At 40.6% G+C, this 20,254-nt stretch overlaps 1 protein-coding gene across 1 annotated transcript in view; it reads right to left on the reverse strand.

Moving 5' to 3' along the window:
* Positions 1-20,254, reverse strand: part of PHEX (phosphate regulating endopeptidase X-linked) — a 115,215-nt gene that overhangs the window by 39,924 nt on the left and 55,037 nt on the right. The window contains exon 12 of the mRNA XM_005443058.3: positions 18,241-18,342. Coding sequence (XP_005443115.1) covers positions 18,241-18,342 — 102 coding nt within the window. The remainder of the gene's footprint in view (positions 1-18,240; positions 18,343-20,254) is intronic.

Below are 20,254 nucleotides of genomic sequence, written 5' to 3' on the forward strand. Positions count from 1 at the left end.
GGGCTAATCTTGGTTTTGTTCTCCACTTTCATCCCTCTGCTTTGCAGTCTTTTCACTTTCCCTAATGTCAGTAAAGGTGTTAAAATAAGACACTTCAATTTCATTAACCACTTTTTTTCTACTTTCAGTCATGACTTGGTCCCAGTGTTTACACACAATCTGTGTAAACACTCTGGTGTGAAGTGATAGTAGCTGTAGATGAGTTTTCCCACTTTGTAAATCATGGCATAAGCATATAAACAGCCTTAGTAATGTCCTCACAAAAACACAAGCAGGCCACCCAGCCACCCACAATCTCTGGGGAAACAACACATTTCCAGAACTGAAGAGCAGAAGGATACAAAAGGCTAAGGAGACATACCAAGAAGTCAAATATGACAAGTCCATAGAATAAATTAAAGCCATGGTGGACTAGGGTAGCACAAAGCTTCCACTTTCCACAATGTTTTCAGGATGCTAAATGTAAACTCTCCTTGGAATTCCCGCTACCCCTCAAAAAACGCTCTTCTAGAAACTTCTTCTTCAAACTCAGATGTCTAAACTCACACGAATATTGCAGATATGAAGTGCAATAAATGGAATGGCCTTTAAACCAACTGCAGCCATACCAACCCTTCATTCACCTCTCTGTGAGCAGAGCCTGGACTTCTCTGGGGTCCGCCAACTTCTATTTCCTTCTTGCTGTAGGAGGTGAGTGTTCAAGGGAAGATTCCCCTTCCTCCATAATGAAATCCTTGCCCCCTTCTCCCCTTTCACAGCGTCTCAATACAACTGGGCCTCCAATGACAGCAAGAATTAGAAATGTCTGTTTCACAATTGTAAGAAGGAAGATGATGGAGGACTTCCTCCATTTAACCAAAACTGTTTTGTCTCCTATTTTTCAAGAAGAAAGGTGTCTTTGTTTATTCAAACTCCTTAAGTGTCTCAATCTTATTTCCAACCCAAAGTCATAATACTCCATTTGTGACATCACAATCAATCATGTTTGAGATAATTAAGATGTCACAAACAGAAGATTACAACTTCAGGTAGGAAATTAGCAGCAGGAGCAGATGATCTCTTAAGCAAGAAAGATCCCATTGTCATGCAAATATCCCCAGAGATAAAAAGGTAGTGGAAGACAAACGCTGAACAGAAAATACAAAATGTGCCAAATTAACTCTCAACAGAATGTTTTCTGTTTTCCAGAAGGTAGAGCAGCCTTTCTTTCTTAAATTTTTCTTTCTTAAAATTTGAATTTCTTTCTTAAAATTTGAAGCCTACCTAGAGCAGATATTTTAAATGCCTGGGGGCAGGGTAAAAAGCAAGATGGGGAGGGGAGAGCAATTCATATGCAAGTTTGTATATAATCAAGAGTGTCTAATTTTTTTCCTGGTGTTGGTGTCAGGTCCAGCTGACTGAACTTTGCAAAGAACTGGAAAATTTCCTTTCCCATTTCCAGTGTTTTAATCCTAGTTGAAACTCATCTTGAGAAAGCAAAGAACAAAACTCATCAGTTTTAGTTTCCATTAAGCCAGCTGCTTGAACAAGTTTGGTGAATCTCGAATGTTCTGCATGTACTCCAGGGTACCCACCTGAATCACTTAAAGCAGTCTCTGAGTTGAATCTATATAGTGGAGCCCCTTAGCATTTTGATTAAACAGATATAATTTAAAAACTAATTTATACGATGAAGACTAAACCATTTAAAAACAATTTATACTGCAACTGGCAAAAAAAATCAACAGTGGTTTTTAACAAAAAAGTAAGGAATAATTGTGTCAGTACAATGTCATTTCACTAATGACTTAGCCAGTACAGTGTTGATCAAAAGCTGTTGATCTTGTTTTGGCACATAGAAGAACATTTTTAGTTTTGAGCTATATTATATCCTTTTAAAATGCTCTTTATTTCTAGACTGTCTTCTAAATAAAAGCAAATAAATTCATGCCTTACTGGCTGTAAACACAGAGGACTATGGAACCAGCCTAGATCTGGCAGCGCATCTTTACTGAAAGAAGCAGTGATGGGCCCTGCCCTCCAACCCATGGTGCTAGTACTTAGTTGTGACATAATATCTCCACTCCACCACAGGGACATTTTGGGGTTTTTGTGGAATATCTGCCACATCCATCTCAGTCTTGTCTTCCACAGCAGCCCACTAAACAGCAGCTTGGAACTGCCAGCTTTTGTCCCTTTTAGACCTTATTCCTTAACCAAACATCTCTAAGGGTAAGGATGAATCCTCCAGGTTCCTTAATGGCAGGTCTGACATAGGTTGACCTCAATATATATAATCACATAATATCATAAATACTCATATAATAAATATTTCACTTTTAAAATTATTATTTTAGTGACACTTAAATTCTTTACTCCTCTCAAGGTCCTGCTGCATTAGGAAAGGAAGAGACGGGAAAATGTTCTTCCAAACAGACTACCTCAGGTGAGCTTGACCTCAGGTCACACATACTTTTGCTTTGCAGCTTTCACAATTGATGTTGTGAGATTAAAATTTTCAAGCAGGAGGAAAAAATAGCTGGACTCTACTGAGGTTATTTTTCTTTTTATATAAAGGCTATATAAAACCCGAGTAAATAACAGAGTTTGTCTCAAAGAGACTTTTGAAAGTAAACTCAAAAGATAATGCTGTTCCTCGTACTTTGATGTTTTATCAATGGCTAAAGCTGCCTGTATCTTGTGATATGTGTGTGTGTGTGTATGAGGAAAATGTTATTTTATTGAATTTGTTACTTATAAGTTCTTACCACGATATATGTGGTTTAGAAGTCTGAGCAAACAAGACAGATGATAGACTCTGTAATGACTAAACTCTAAGGCACTTTACTAGCACTGTAATTCTGATGCCTTCTTAAATGTTCCACCAGACATGCAGGATAGCAAAAATTTAGAAAACTACATATGTTGTTACTACATTACCAAGTTAATTTTCTATTAGAAAACATAAGTACATGTTTAAACACCATTACAAAGCTTCTAGACCAACTAAATTCACAAATAACATCGTTCAGGAGCCTTTTTGAGAAGATCTAGAGCAAGAGCTGATGGAGGGCACACTGGTACAAGGTTGTCACATGCAATCCATGTCTCGCTCCACAGGTTCTCCCAGAAAAGGAGTGTGTCTCAGATTGGTCCTAATGGTATCTACAATGCAGCCAAAAATGTAGAGGTATGCCATGCTCTCCTGAGATCCTACTGAGGTAGTGACCCAGGGCCACCTTATCTCCACAGTGTAGAACATACCGGTGTGGGAGTAACAGAGGAATAAGCTTGCTTGATCTGAAGGACCAAGAGCATCTCTTTTTGAAGAGCTGCTCCCAGCACCCTGGCTCCAGCCTGGGATGAGGTCCAGGCCCATACAGCCGCCCAGGCAAGCACTTAGGGCAGGAAGTGTGGGTGGCAGGCCAGAAGGCTGTGGCACACCATGGTGTTCCCTGATGCCAACAGTGCAGGACATGGGGCTCCTGGTGGATGGGACTGTTTCCTACAGCCAAAGCAAAACCCGTGAGAGGACACAAGAAGCCCTCTGAAGTCCTTGGGAATCCCTCCATCTGGGATTCCTCCCAAGGGCTTTGCATAAGATCCAAGCCCATTCAGCTGAGCCCAGCACACAGCCTGATTTATTGGCACAATAGAAAAGTTAGAAAGAGCAGGTTTCTAAACTTGTGCGTTGGAAGTTTCTTGCTTCCTTGGCTATGTTTTCTGTTCACTTGAGTAACATTTAACATCCATTCAAAGACTCCTTATTCATACAGCACAAGAAAGTGGAAAACACTTCTATGACTGGCTTGCTTTTTGATAATGAAGTCAGTATTTTCCCCTTGACAAGATTAAAAGTATGTTTAAAAGACCAGCCTTCCAGGAGGCATGCACACACATGGTGGGAAGCAAATGAAATGTGACAAATGTACAGGAACCCAGCCATGTGGTAATTGCACACGAATCTGCCGCAAACGCACCGTGCACAACTTGCTATGGTCTAAAGGCTCACTTAATTCCTTTCTCTAATTTGCATATTAAATAACTACATGTACGGGAAGAAAAGAGGGGATGGGGTATTTCCCCCAGCTATTGTTAAATACTGAGCCTACCTTAGACTGTTGAGTAAATTAAGAAACCTTGTCACCTCAGGCTTCCTTTCCTGCCACTGAAAGCAAGAGGGGGTGATGCAGAGAAGCAGCATGCTTTCAGGTAAGTCACGATAACTGTTTTCTATCCCAGCAGCCAGAGAGAGCAGGCTCCAAGGCAGAAGACCCAGAGTGGGACTACTCCCTCTGCCATTGATTATGCATGGAAGTTTCCCCACTGACTTCAACACAGTTGGGATTTTACCATCAGTATTTCTTTCTGGCACAACGAGAGCACTCTAATCAGTTTACTACAGAGACAAAATAATAAACGATCTTTCACTCTTGACTTAACAACTTGCCAACGTGAGAACACACACACGTGTTTCAATGCTACAAAGCATCCCAGTTTCCAGTCTAGTCAAATTCTCACTTGACAACCAAACTCGGGATGTGAGCCTTCTGAGAGTCTTCTTTGCCCATCAGAGTATGATTTGGATATTTTGTAGGCCTGCCAGCAACACCAAGTACTGACATGTTGTACCTACTGTAAAAAATCAAACCCAAAACATAGCTCACCCCTGACAAAGTTTTATGAGTCTGAGATGGATCTTCAGTAGATCAACTTGACTCACAATAACTTTGTGAAGATAATTTTCAAGCTTCTAAAAATATAAAAAATTAATACAATTACAATTCACTGAAAAATTAGCATGAAATACATTCTGAAAGCTAAAATCATTCACAGCAGAGTAATGTTCCATTTAATTACAAGGATTAACTCAGCCTTTATGTACATGTCTGGTCTTTTCATTTTTCATTGAAAACAGACAATTCAAGAGCCATCTGGTAAAACTGCTGCATAGATATCACTGCGTCTATCTAGGTTTTACATATAGAAAAAGAAGGAAAATAGAGTGATGGATCTTGGTAAAACACTAAAAAGTTCCATCACGGGGCTAAAGCCCAGTCCTACAGATGTCAGTAGGAAGTGACCCACTGACTTGAGTAGGAGATGGACTGGGCCCACCTTAATAACATATATTATTTCCTACGCAAGGGCCACATGAAATATCAGGGATTTTCACACCATCAGCTGCAGTCAACAGTGAAGTGGTAACTCAAAAATGAACACTTGGCCTGAAATGATAATCTCCAAGAGTACTTGATCTGCAGTGAACTGGCTGTAATTCATACTCCAGAATATAGCTATATTATCAAACTATTTATTTTTAAACTTTGGCTTTAACTTTTATATTTGCACATCCCAACAATACAAACTATGTGGTCTTTTCAAGATTTTCAGAGCTAGTGTTTCATTTAATAACAATTCACAAACCACGACCTCACACAGCACCATAACTCTCCCCTCTCTATTTCAATAATTGTTTTGATTGCTTAAAATTAATTGATTGTGGAGATGGAAAATACAGCTATCACTCCATTCTTGTAATAGCTTAATGCCAGGGGTAAAGAAAAAAATAAATTAAAAAACCCCAAGTGACTTCTTATGTGAATAGACATATCCATCACATACACATAAAATTGCTTTCAGTTAAATACACACTGTGGTTTCAAAAGTAGCTGAGTCCATTTAAGAACTTTGTGCTGACAAAGGAAAAAAATGTCCTAGTCCTCACTCTTCTCCCCTGCTCCTCCCATCTCTGTCCGTACTTCTGCTCATGCTGCCTGTGCTCAGTCTCCAAAGGCTGCCTCAGCTTCTTGCCACCATATTTCTGGGAGACCACTTAGCTCACTAACATAGCAGAAATCTATCCAAGTTTTTCCCCAGCTAATTTTCCACCAGATCAGTGAGCTGAATCACTCACTACATGGAGAGACCCAGAAAGTGCTGGAACTAGCACAAGACAAATGCTGGGAACACATCATGTGGGAAGGTGGAGAAGGAACAGTAAACAGGTTATTTGCTGTTACCTCTTTCTCTGAATCATCTTTTGAAACCAAAGCCTCACTTGAAGAAAACTTCCTGACAAGAAAATATTAGCTAGTACACTTAAAAACATCATACCCTACATTATCATCATAGGAAACAGAATGGAAAAGGGACACAAAATTTTCTAAGTAAACTGTTGGTTGGGATTGTATGTTCAGTCTTAATATCCACCATCTAGCAAGACAATATTATTATTACTAACCGTAATGTTAAAGCACATAAAGGTTTAGTAGGACTGTTAGGCACGGAAGAGTCAGAAAAAGCAACAATGTGCATCAGTGTCACTCTTTCCTGTCCTAAATCCCTTTTGCTTCTTGGGTCTCTGGAAGACAAAGACTCAATCATTGGTTCAAGCATTGTGACAATAATTTCACAGGAATTAAATTTTCAGTTGAAACTAATCTCGCTTTTAAAATAATTTTTTAGCAATATAACTGAATTAAATCACAGAAAATGTGAAACAGTTTTACATACATAAATATACAAATCCACTGTGATACTTTCACAAATGTAACTCTTTAGTTCAATGCAGCAGTATAATTAATAGACTTACTCATATTTTCTCCTGCCAGCTTCATTCCAAACTCGTTCTGCTGCCAGCTTTGCTTTAATTTTGCTAAGAAAAAGAGTTCCTTTGTCCATTTTATTTTAATTTCTTTTTTCCATTTGTAACCTCTGTATGACAATTACTATGATTCCATTATTTTATATATAGAATATTATGAATGACAGACATAAATGCTGTCTTTCATGAACGGAACCACAGCTCTGTAAATTAAATGTATTTCTTCATGACACACAGTAATTGCCTTCCTCTGTCATTATACAATACATAAATGCACTTATACAACAGACCAGCGCAAATGGCAAAAGGTATATTTAACACCTAACCATTACTGTCTAAAGTTCCTTGATCAGTTTTAAGGGTCTCTAGGTTCCCAATGGAGCTGGGATCATGCTTGTGGACCAGAAGGAAGGATGGTGCATGGATATGCAAACTGTCTCGGTCTGCACTACGTCCAGCTGTGGCATCGCAGCTCCACACCAGCAGTAATAGGTCCACTCTAGCATGGGGATTTCTGCACTAGATTTACCTCTACACATCTGTAGATCACTTAGAGAATGACTACACCCCACGGGGTGTGCGCAGACAGCTAGGAGCTCCTCACACTGCTCTTCAAACAAGCTAGAAGCAAGTGTTGTTCTGAAGACACAGACCATCATTAGTGTCATGCTGGTATATATATGTCACATGGTATATGCTGCTAAGCTGCCTTTGACAGAGCTGTAATAGTTCATGCACCTGAATTAAGCCTGGACACATCTTTAGCACTACAGAAAACTATCTCCTCATGCTTTTATATTCAGGCAATGTTTTATGTTCTCTGATACAATTGTCTCTTAAAATAAAAAACAAAACAAAAAACCCCACCCCACCCAACCAAGTATGCACCCAACTCAAAATTCTCTTTATCTGCCTTTTGAAATTACATCAGATATCTTTACCAAAGAAATTTTGCACCAGAATCCTAAGGATTTCGAATGTCACAAAGAAAAAGTCACCTTTGAATGGGCTTTGGAATGTTAGTGAGCTGCAGAAATCATGATGTTGCATTTTTTGTAGGAACTCCTTCCTCAGCTCCTTCCTCACTGCTCCCCCCTAGAGCTCCTCATCAGTTGACCTGTAGTCCCACTTTCAAGCCACCTCTTGCTAGAAGCACACCCACCTTGCTGTGAAATTTTTCCTGTTGTTTTTATTTTAGCTCTGGGAAAACATCAGGTTTAACAAGAAACACTGTGCTGATAAAAAGAAGAAGTCCCATGGCCCCAAAAAGCCCAGTATGCTGAAGAGATCTCTGGTGCCGAACACTGAGAGACGGGCAGCCCCACAGCCTAGGAAAGGGCAAGGAAACTCTCCCTGTCACAGCAGTATGAGTTACCACAGCATTTCTTTTGGCAGTTTTATGCAAAACACTGAATAACCCGTTCCAGAAAGGGACAACTTCTGACCTTAGCCTCTGCGTGCATCAGTTTATATTCATCTAACATTTTCAAGGTTATCTTTGCTTAAGCAAAGGTTGCAGAGCAACTTTTTTTTCTTTTTAATGAACAGAATGTGAAAAAATCTCTTTTCATTTCTAGCCACAAGTGAGCATCAGACCCAGTCTAGCTACAGCTGAGACCAGGCATGGCAGAGACTCGTTCTTACACCACTCTAGAACTGAAATAGGGACTGAGGACCTGAACACAAGCATTACTCGTCTCAGGACTTCAGGTTTTCTCTCCAGGGAGAAATTGCTTTTGCTTGAACAGGGAGCCCAACCAGCACTGTATCAGCAAGCAGGTCACCATCTTATATGCCTATGCTCTATAGTATATGGGGGAAAGAGATGCAGACATAGGCAGAAATGTAGGCTGCAGAATACAGAAAAAACATAAGCAGAAAACACTCTACTTTCTACTCAAGACCAAATCCCTCTCTATTCCAAATCTTTACATATTTCTATTTTTAAAGAAATTATAGATGTGTATTTATTTTCACAGTGATGGAACTCACCACCCACCCAGAAAATTGAGCACAAGACGCCTCACAGCTACCTCATGAAGCTGAGCCTCATAAAGGCAGCTGAGGAAGCCTTGGTTCTTAGGCACAGTGTCCTGGCTTCTGAAAGGTCACTAAAGGAACAAATTCCTGAGTCTGATGAGCTCCTTGTGGCAAAGCTCCTCTAAAAGTAAACTCCAGCCATACCAGTACCAGAAGCCATTTCACATTTCACCACTTTGATTCAGACCTCCATGACTAGTACAATCCCTGAGCAAGTGAAAGTGTTGCTAAGGCTCCTGCTCCTGGAGAGCTTGGTGCCTGGGGCTGAGGGCCCATGCCAGAGCCCCAGCCCATGGCCCTGACTTGCTGAGCTTCCTGCCTGCTCGCAGCAAGCAGGCAGCTTTCCTCTTGGTGGCTCAGGCAGACAGATATAAGACATGGAGATCACCACAGCCAGAAAATGCACATTCATTGAAAATAGAGAGGGAAGGCCAAGTGGATACCTGAGCATGCCCTCGTAGACTCCTCCATACAGAGAATGGGTCTCCCACACCTCAATATCTGTTACTGTGGAGCTGGGGGACTACAATGTCTTTATAACTGTTCCTCTACAGAAGGCAGTTTTACTTGGTAAAACAACATAGATAAAGAAAGTTAAAGCTGAAACTGAACGAAGCTTCCAAGGCTGGCAGAGGACTTCCTGCCCTTTGGAAGACCTAATCTGTTTTTTAGCATACCGATACTTTCATGTTGCAGTTCTGCCACAAAAGCTTCAGATTCACCCTGGTCCCTGAACATCTGCAGGTGTGTCCGTCCATCTGTCTCCCTCCTATTTCAAGCAGGAGATTTGTCACAAGTGTTTTGATGTCACGCCCCCATTCTGGCCTTACAGAGTTGTGCCGTAGTCTGAAAAATGACAGCTGTGAGATCAGGGTTAAATACAATTTCCTCTCCCTTCACCTGTTTTCCACTATCTGTTTGCACGGTGCTGAGGTTATTAATGGAACTGACATCCCTGCACAACTGAGTGAGCAGTAGCAGCAGCCAGATAACAAGGGAGAAGCTGACAGGAGCAATCTAACCCCAGAGATAAGAGATAAGCAAACATGCCATGGCTATTAGTTTCCACTCTGGCCAACGGTGAAGAACATCTCCTGTGGTTACTGAACAGGAAAGCCCCATCTTCCTGAGAAGGTTAAATTAAATTCAGGATATGAGAGATATGATTCTTTGAGTTCAAAATCTAAAGTTTGTGATGAGAAATAAACATTTGACTTTAAAAAAGATAAGTGTTGTTAATCTGATGGAAACTGAAGACCTATTTTTACTCAGAGGAAAGTGTGGAACGCTACTCTAGTAGGAAAGTACCTTGCATTCTCTGTATCTTCCAGGTGAAAAATTTTACTCTAAACATTGGCATTTTCCAAACAGCTATCTCAGGGATGATGTGGGAGTGGTAGCCTCAATGTCCTGACTAAATTCCAAACTAGATAAGTAGAGCAAACTTTTCAATTCCCCTACATAATTTCTGAGCTGGGCAGCAGCTACTTCACTTCCTGCTTCCTATGGAGTTGTCCTCACATGTCCATGCACATGGTAGGATAAAGATGAGTTACACTATGAAGATAAGCTCCTGGTGATATATTTAATGTCCAAGGGAATTGTAGACCTGTAGGAAAAGAGTTAAAACGTGACTGCCTTTTCTGAACTCCAACCCATGTTTCAAATTTATCAGGAGACTTGCTTATTCTCCTTGCAATGCAACTGCTACAATACTGGAAGGACCTTCAGTTTTTTCATTCAGACAGAGACTACCCTAATTTCAGAAAGCTCACTTCCACAAAGGAAGAATGTGGCCAAGGTTCAATTGGCAGTAAGCAGAAGTACGCTCTCCCGTTTAGAAATGACAAGGTTGTTTCAAGATCTGAATCAAACTTTCTAGTAAAACCAGTAAATTTGGAAGTCAGAAGTCACCACTATTGATTTCTGAACAGGAATGAAGTGCAGAAATGCAATTAGAGCCTTTGGAAATTTCTCCTTTTCCTAGTTCTTCTGAAGTGAGTCTGGCAGCTTCTGTTAGTGTTCTGAAGCAGCCTTACACTTTGTGAAGTTCTCTGAGATCCTAGAACCAAAGATATAAAGTCATCTTAAAAGAACTTGTAAAAGGGGTATTGGGATCTTCACTTTTGAAACTCCATCCCGCTCTTTTACCAAACGTTATTCTGTCAGCCTTGTGCTGGCCTTCATTCCAGAAAAAGCCCACTTGAGATATGGGAGGCACTGAGACTCAGGTCTGGTTCCTCTGTCGTATTTTTGCATTATTTTATATAGGATGGATCCACAGACCCCACAAGGCACAAAAGACATGTTTTCTTTTTGCAGAGCACCCAGTGACCGCTCTCAAGATTGTATGATTTGTCATCTTTGTGCAAAATTAGCATGGCATTAAGCAAGATCAATTTCAGCTCCTGAAGCTGTGGTGTCTGGCCTTTTTGTCTGGGTATGCCTCAGATCTTAATGAAAAGTTATTTTTCAGTACCATATCTAGTGCATGCTCCAGCCAGTCTGTATGAACAAATGCAGGAGGCTCCATACTCCCTGGATATAGCTGTGCCAGGGTTATACAGAAGCAAGAGTGGGCACAAGAAAAGAACAGGAGATTATGATTCTCTGGTTTCCCCACTACAAGAACACAGCGGGAAAAGCTAACATTTTCCAGACGAGCAAAAGGAGATGCTTTTTCACACAGAGAGCAGTGAGGCAGTGGAGCTCATTGCCTTGGGGAGCTGCAGATGATAAAAATTGTCTTGGGTTCAAAAAGTCATTAGGCAAACTCACAGCAGAAAAATATGAATAAATACAAAGACACGACTTCTGATTCAGGAAGCAACTGAGCTGCAAATGTCAGAGTCCAGGAGAGGATAGTGGGAATGTATCCCTTTATGCTTGCCCTGTCCTTATGTTCATCTCTAAACATCTGCTGCTCTTTGGCCACTGTCCGAACCAGACATTGGACCTCTGGTGTGAGCAGTATGGCTGTCATGTTCATAGTGAAATCACCCAAATGTGAAGAGAGAGAGACCATGGAGAACTGGGAAAGATGGTGGGGGCTCAGTTAATTGACTGGAGGGCTGGATACGGCCAATAAGTTCCAGCTGAGAAGTAAATGGCTTCAGTGGGATAACCCATGAACACCTACCTCATTTAAAGTTTCTATACTTTGTTAAATTAGGGTTTGTACAGATGGCTCTTGATTTCCTAAGGGCTATTGGCCTAAATTACACTGTGTTATCTAGGGAGGTTTGCTGTAGCTCTCTGAAGCAGCCGAACAAACCCTGTAGGCTAAACAAAGGTACCTTACACTGTCTGAGACACCCATAGCTAGGCTATGCGTACATATATAGCTATGAGACACCCCGTGTCCTTGTATTTCCCTGTGGTCCTCTTGCCTCAGTCTTCAGACTCAGAGAGATGTGAAGAAAACAAATGTTGCCTATACAGCTTCCTTAGAGAGAAGTAAAGTAAAGCCAAGCAGCAGGCAAGTTCAGTAGGCAAAAAATGATTGCACAGTGACCTTGGGATTTGTGCTTCATGACCTAAAGAGGTTAATAATGTTAGAGAAAAATCTTATTAGAGGAAAAACAAGCTTTTTTTGGCTTATCATCCATGCTTTAAAAATAGTATTGCAAAGCAAAAAAACCCAACTTCCTACAATGCAGGCTATTTTATAGGAGCCTTGCAAACTTTCAGAAAACAGGCTTTTGTGTAAAGGGCTGTTTTTCAAGCCTCCAATTAAACCCAAGCAGAAAAGGCATTTCAGGAAGGAAAAACAATCACTAATAAAATAATGGCTCCTGCCTAGAAAAGGGAATAATTTTACATCTCAGTGATAATCTTCCACTGAATTATCCTTTGAAAAGCAGAAGCAATATATTATCATTTTAAAGATGAGAGCCCTGATCACACACGACACGTCAATGGAGTTTCACTTGCAGGTTCTCCCTTTTTGCTGTTGCCCACCATTACAAGACAGAGCCGTCAATACCATTTGGCTGATATCCTGGGCTGAAATCTGCACCTTCATTGTAAGGGAAACAAAAGGCTCTCCTCTCTCCCCTCACTCTTCATCTTCCACCCTTCTCAGAGGCTGCAAGGTGGCCCAGAGCTCACCAGGTGCCTGGGCCACCAACGAGGGATCTTTCTGCACGGCTTCTGTAACGCGCAGACCATGTACTTGAAGACTGTTGCCAGACACACCCTTGGAGCTGTACTCATTTGGATAATTTCTCTGTTCTTCAAATGAAGGCAAAATTTAATGACCCTTAGAGAGAGGCTAAAAGGGCAAGAGAAGGAACCTTTTTCTCTTTTTTTTTTTTTTTTTTATTAAATCAGAGTTCTCTATTGAAAATTCGGGAGGTTAACAGGCATAGGTTAAGCACGTTTCAGATGACAGTCAAATACAGAGCAATAAAGCAAGGCTTGCACACAGCAGAGGAGGGACAGGGCAGCAAACAGCGTTACAGCACAGAGCTGAACGCTTCTCTCCTACTCGGAGCTCCTTTGGAAGCAGCATGAGCTCCATCCAGAGAGCTAGGTGAGAACTGCACGTGAGGACAGACCGAGTCACCTTACTCTGATAAAAACTTTCTTTGTAAGATTGGCCTTCAGATGGTCTGATTTAAATCCGTGTTTCGATCACAGAAAGAGAGGAATGGAGGGAGGATAGAAGGAAATTATTAGATGTTATCTCGTTTATATTGCTTTGTTACACAGGGAAAGTCAAACCCTAACTCCAAAGTATACAAGGGCTAAACGCATGATTCTCAGAACTCAAGGCTGCAAGACAATTGTTCCCTGTCACAAGGACCAGTCGATTTGATCCTTTCAATATGGTTTGGGCTCATCAAATTAGTAGTGTTCACTCTGAGTAACTTAAAACAACAGAACAGACACAAAGAGAGTCACAGACGGATAAATATTTCAGTGATTAGATGGAGCTGACAGGCTGCCTAAAGCAAAATTCAAGCATCGATTCTACCAGAGGGTCTTTTGTAAGTCCTGCGAGGTCGATGGTCCCTTTGATTGCAAAGCATCAGGCTGACAGCAAGGTATACAAGTCTGGCCTCAGCCAAGTACAAAAGAAAGGTGGGCATCAGTCAGAAAGCAGGCAGCAGAAAACATGCAAAATAGTGAGTATCCAAATCACAGAGAGGATTTACAACTAATTCTCTTTAAAGCCTGCCAGATCATTTGCATTACAGTGTTGTTATCTAAAGATACAGACACCATAAAGAACAGAAAAGTAGTCTAAGATGAGGTGTTTTCCTAGGAAGGCTCTCCATGCTTACAGTCCAGACATGCAGATCATGCATCAACTGTTTTTTCCTTTCAGAAAATGAGTAAAAATTTTGTTAATGACACAAATATGTCTGAAGTTAAAGGCTAATGGCAAACTAAATGGATCACATGGAGCAGGCCCAGCAAACAAAAACCCGGTTTCTACAGTTGCTTTCTTTCCAGAGCATTCAAAGAATTCAAGAATATGAGATTAAAAATACAGAGGAAAAGAAAGATGTGTGAATCACAGTTATTTCCATGCTGTATACGGTCTGCCATAGGACTTCAGGCAGGACCTTTATTCTGCTTTGCTATAAAGGACAATGTGAACAGCTACTGATGAAAACATAAAAGACCAAGACATTATTTACCTAACTTCCTTTCTTTACTTAATAGGCAATAATAATAGGATATAACAATATAGAATATTTCAGCTGTAAGGGACCTACAACAATCACCTAGTTCAACTTCATGACCGCTTCAGGGCTGACCAAAAGTTAAAGCACTGTCCAAAATGCCTCTTAATCACTGACAGGCACGGGGCATTGACCACTTCTCTAGGAAGCCTGTTCCAGAGTTTGACCACGCTATCTGAAAAGAAATGTTTCCTAGTGTCAAGTCTGAACCTCCACTCATGCAACTTTGAACCATTCCCACAAATCTTGTCACTGGATACCAGGCAGAAGAGGTCAGTGCTTCCCTCTCCATTTCTCCTCCTCAGGAAGCTGTAGAGAGCAATGAGGTCACCCCTCAGCCTCCTTTTCTCCAAACTAGCCAAGACCGAAGTCCTTAGCTGCTTTTCATAAAACATGTCTTCCAGCCCTCTGACCAGCTTTGTTGACCTCCTCTGGACGCATTCAAGGACCTCAGCATCCTTCTTAAATGGTCCCAGAAGTGCGCACAGTACTCAAGGTGAGGCCGCGCCAAGGCTGAATACAGTGGGACAGTCACCTGTGTTGACGGGCTGGTTGTGCTGTGTTTGATGCCCCTCAGGATGCGGTTTGCCCTCCTGTCTGCCAGGACACATTGCTCACTCCTGCCGAGCCTGCTGCCGACCAGCATCCCCAGATCCCTTCTGCAGGACTGCTCTCCAGCCGCTCCTCTCCCAGTTTATATCTGTGCCCAGCATTACTCTGTCCCAGGTGCAGAATCTGGCATTTTGACTTGTTAAATTTCATCCCATTAATCATTGCCCAGTGCTCCAAGCTATCTAGATCCCTCTGCAAGGCATCTTGTCCCCTAAGATTGTCAAAAGCACCTCCCAGTGTGGTATCATCAACCAACTTGCTAATAGTGCATTCAACTCCTGCATCCACATCTTTGGCAGAAATATTGAACAGAACTGGCCAAGGACTGAGCCCTGAGGAACACCACTGGTGACTAACTGCCAGCCAGATGTAGCCCCATTCACTACAACCCTTTAAGCCCTACTGTTCAGCCAGTTTTTCACCCAGCACACTCTGCACCTGCTCTTCTCACAGTTGGACAACTTGTCCAGAAGGATGCTGTGAGTGACAGTATCAAAAGCCTCAGTAAAATCCAGAAAAGCTACACCCACCATCTTCCCTCAGTCCGCTAAGCAGGTGACCTTATTGTAGAAGGATATCAGATTAATGATGAAGAAGGTGCCATATTTTGTTCTGGAAGTAGAAACAAGCAGAAGATGCTCACACAGGCCTCAAATTTAATTACAGAGTATCCTACCCTAACAAAAAAAAAAAAATTCACTGAGATGTGAGTAATCACCGAGAACTAGAACAGTTGTTTTATGTTATTTGGCTCAGCCCAGAAATAACTGGTTAAAATACTACAGTTTACCTATGCAGAAGATCAAAGCAGAGAGTCCTTTCTGGCCTTTGCCTTGAAGAAGGTTACCTTGTGCATCCCACTGTGCTCTGTCATAACACTAGTCTCTATTTTGATAGTGGTCCAAAATGAAAAGTAAACCTGAGACAGACCCAGGACAATACAATTTGCTCTTCAAGAACAAACCAAGATCCTTCCTAAATTGTGAACTCCATGGCACTTGCACTGTCCTCACAGATGCAGGTGACATTTACTGACAAAGAAATGTCAATTTTACAGAGCTATAGAATAAAGTAATAAAGTAATACTGGTGTTTAAAAAACAAAACAAAACACAAACAATCCCCACTCCAAAATTCCTGTTGTCTGTGCTGCTTTATTAAAGTGTAAGTATTAAAAAAGTGACAGCATTATGTGCTGGGCTCAGGAGATCTAATTGAAACAGAGAAACAGATTTTGAAGGTTCTGTTGTATTATAAATCCTAGATTTCCCCAGTGAATTATCTGACCATACATGTAATGAATCTTTTTCTTGAATTAAAAACACGTCCATCCAAATATCCCAGGACAAATCCAATATCTATCATTAGCAACAAATAGTAGTTAATAAACATACACAATATCCATGTCTGGAAATCTACCAAAATACTCCTCTAGACTCTTTCCTTTTAAGCCAAGTAGCTGTTTCTGTGCATCTAAACTGAAACTTACAGTTATAAGTCCTACCTCATAATTGTTGCTGCAATTTCTAAGTCAGTACATAACACTTGTGTCTTGCAAGCTTGACCTTGTTCCTATGTCAGTAAACTATAAAATTTTTGTTCAAGTCAGTGAGAATGGATTAAACCATCTGCTATTCATAGTACTATGGCTTGCAGTATTATTTTTATCGTACTGCTTGAATATCATGCACTGTTTGGCCCAGACTTACCCCACTAACTCCAGAAACCTAAACGAGATGCCTGAATTGGGAGCAAAGTGCCATAAGCTGCCTAAATGTGTCAACAATGGGAAACAGGCATCTCTGTCTACAAAGGACCTAACCTACCTTCTGAACAAAACTGTCCCTAAATTGTGAAAGGGAGAACTTTTTAGGGAGTTTATTAGTTTGTGGCAATAGTTCTATTGTTTCTCTGCTGAAAGGCAGGTAGGAATTTTGAACAGAATGGTTATGCAGATTGTTTGCTAGAAAAATCAGCATCAGACTTATGTATGCCTGTAAAGGTATATAAGCATATCTCTATTAAGGAAATAATTAGAAAATCTTCCTGTGCTTATTTTGCACCAAATTTGTCAAATGTCTAAATTACAGAACATTCTATTTCTAAGAGTATTTCTAGTAAAAAACCAAGTGTAACAGCCAGTAAGAAGTAGTAACTGCAGTCCATTTACCTTCAGGTTAGCAGCAAATAAATGCCAACTTACTATTGTTATCTTGCTATAGCATTTATTGGTGTGTTTATGCAGCTATTTCATTTGCACATCTGTGAAGAGAATTGCTGTATAAAATGTAAATGGGCTGTATATGGCATTTAAAACTTTCCAATGATAAAATGTCTCAACAGCCTTTTCATCAGAATTATAAAAAACCTTTGAAGTCCATGTTTGTTTTTAAATCAAAATGCTATTTTTATTCAAGCACAGTGAGCTGGAACAGTTCAGCTGTACTTGCATGTCATTTATTCAAAGAGGGTATTCACTAATTCACTGATACCCACTGCCTCAACAAATAAAGAGACAGTCCTACACATTTCATTTCATTTCATACGCTCTTCCTTGTTTATACTTCTTCCAACTGCTGCTCTAGGGGCAGAGCTCTGCCTTTGGAAAAGCTCCCTTTCCATTTATCGCATGTTGCAAACATGAAAAAAGAGTGAAAAGGGAGCTTTGACTACCTCCTCCTGCCATCACCTTTACACCCTGCATTTTACTGCCACTCCATCGAAAAGTAATCAGGACCAGTAATGTCATCCTTGACCATAACACTTCATAACTGGCATTACTCTACTGGGAGATGGGTGTTCAGCTGGGATGGCCATTGCACTCCTGGAAGATGGCTTTCAAGGTAGGCATGACAGAAGGTACAAGACCTGGAGTACTCTCATAACCCCTTCTAGGGTGAATCCTCCATCTTCACACCAAACACCTTCAGCTGCCCCAGTTGTTTTAGATACCATTTTCTGTTTGTAGGCTGTTGTGCCCCTGACATCCCAATCAAGATGATGACCTTGTCAAGAAAAGCCACTGCACAGGAAAATCTGAAATAAACTCACAGTCTACATCAACCAGAGCCAGATGGGGAAAGCTGGAGACAAGGGAGGAAGAACAAGGTAGCAAAAATAACATTAGTGGAGAAGCAGGAGCTCAGACAGCTCAAACTTCTAGCAAAACAAATGTGGCACATGCCCCTTCACAAACAAAACAATAGGTAAATAACTGGAACTGCAAGTACAGTCCATGACATTCTATTCTCATTCAAGTCAAATCTTCAATGTAACAGGATTTTATCCATTCAACATTTATATCTGTTACCTTCTCATAAGCTTTTCTTTTTGTTTCAGAGTCCATCCAGTCATTTTCCTTTTCCAACATGTCAATAAAAGCCCAGCGAACTCCTTCAGTCAACTCTTCCATCTGCAAAACATTTAGCAAACCCTGCCCCAGTGAAATATGTCATGGGAGAATCATTATAAGAAAAGGTTTGGTGCACATAGAGGCAACGGATTTGGTTAGACCTTAAATGATTCCATCTCAGACAGTGTCTGCTATTCTTTCTGGAAGGCAAATTTCTTCCTTCTCCAGTCCTCAAACACTTCAGAAAATAAGTTTCTTTCCATTTTCTTTTCTTCAGGTGAACCACACAACCTGTTCATTGCCGATTCTTCCATGTCACAATTGTGGATACTTCGGTTCTAGATCACTACCCATGCAGAAGGAGCCAGCTCTGAGACATTTGCACAGATAAAACCTTTTCTGCAGAGAGAGGAGCATCTGTAGCCTTGTTTGGTTTATGTCAAACTGAGACACGCCTTATTAACACTGCCAGAGGACTGAATTTGGGCTGGCAGGATCATGATCCAAATATAAAGCAGCATCCAAATATTTAGCCTGCATTAATCTGTATTTGTGAAGTACTCATACTCTATTTACTCCAAGGATAGAGGCCACAGCTCACAACACTGAGCAGCCTTAACTGCTCCTGTGGTCTTGACCCACGAGTGACAGCTTGCATCTGTGCAAAGCTAGGAAAACTCACAACCATTTTAGCTTGGCTGCTTCTTCAGACATCTATACAAAGCCACAAGCATACCACAAACAAGTAAAAAAAATGTGTGTGTATATATATATATATATATATATATATATATAGGAGTGGTTAGTGAGTATGCACACTAAGAAAACCCTAAAATGACACAAATCAAGAAATCTAATGGCTTAGAAATGCATTATATTAGTCTAAAGAGTAGAAATGTCCTCATGCCTATGCATCTGTCTGGCAGCACAGCCCAGAAAAGTGTATGTTATCTGTTGCTTCTGTTTATTCCAGTAGATGAACCTCATGACTGATAGCCACTGAGAATATTGTGAGAGAATTCAGTAGAGGCAATTCAGGGGATCCAGCTGTTGCTTGAATCCTTTAGCACAGACCAAACCAGAGCTGAGATAGCAAAAGACATGACAGATAATCATTACATTAAGCTTTGTGTTATCAATTATGTTACATTTAAAAATAATAAAAATGTCAAGTTTCGGCGTTTTATATAATTTTATTCTATAGATCTAGTAGCTCTGAAATGTCATAAAAAACAGGGACGAAACCCTGGCAAGTAACATTACCTTCAGCTAAATTGTCATTTATGTATCAGATGTATATTTTAATCTGGAACTGTTCTTTATTTGTGGTAGAGCCAGGCAAAACATAGCAAAGCTCCTTTGATTATTCATTTTTTCCTACCCTTTTCAAAAAACACTTTTTTTTTACTTTTAGAGACAATATGGAATTACTAGAACAGGTCTAGCATTAAATATGACTCAACAGGCAAACATTCACAGTAAACTGCATCCCAGGGAATAGGGTAACTTAAAGATATTGATGACAGAGCACTGACTCAATTAACTTAGTGCACTAATGAGGTGAACTCCCTGTATTTGGAGGTTACAAGTTCAAACTCAAGCTCTGCAGCTGGGCCCTGGTGTATACTTAGGCTTTATGCACCAGCTGTAGCTGCAGGGGGCAGGGGGAGAAACCTATTCCTGCAACCAAAGTTATTACTGAAACTGCTCAGGCATAGCTGTAAGAAACACTGCAGGCGCTCTGGGTTAGAAACAGTGCTATATTTAGACACAAATAATGTCTTTCTTGATAAAAGGGGAGAAGTATCTAAGGTATGAAACATCAATCACCAAACAGAGGAAAAAGAATCCATATTATCCATAACTCAGGATTTGCTTATCTTAGACAGATATTTGTCATGAGCCAGGGGGGGAATCTGTACAATTAAGAATGCTTTTCTCAAGTGCTTTCTTACTGCTCAAGAAAGAGAAA

The sequence above is a fragment of the Falco cherrug genome, chromosome 2 (genome assembly GCF_023634085.1).
Source record: "Falco cherrug isolate bFalChe1 chromosome 2, bFalChe1.pri, whole genome shotgun sequence".
Lineage (NCBI taxonomy): Eukaryota > Metazoa > Chordata > Aves > Falconiformes > Falconidae > Falco > Falco cherrug.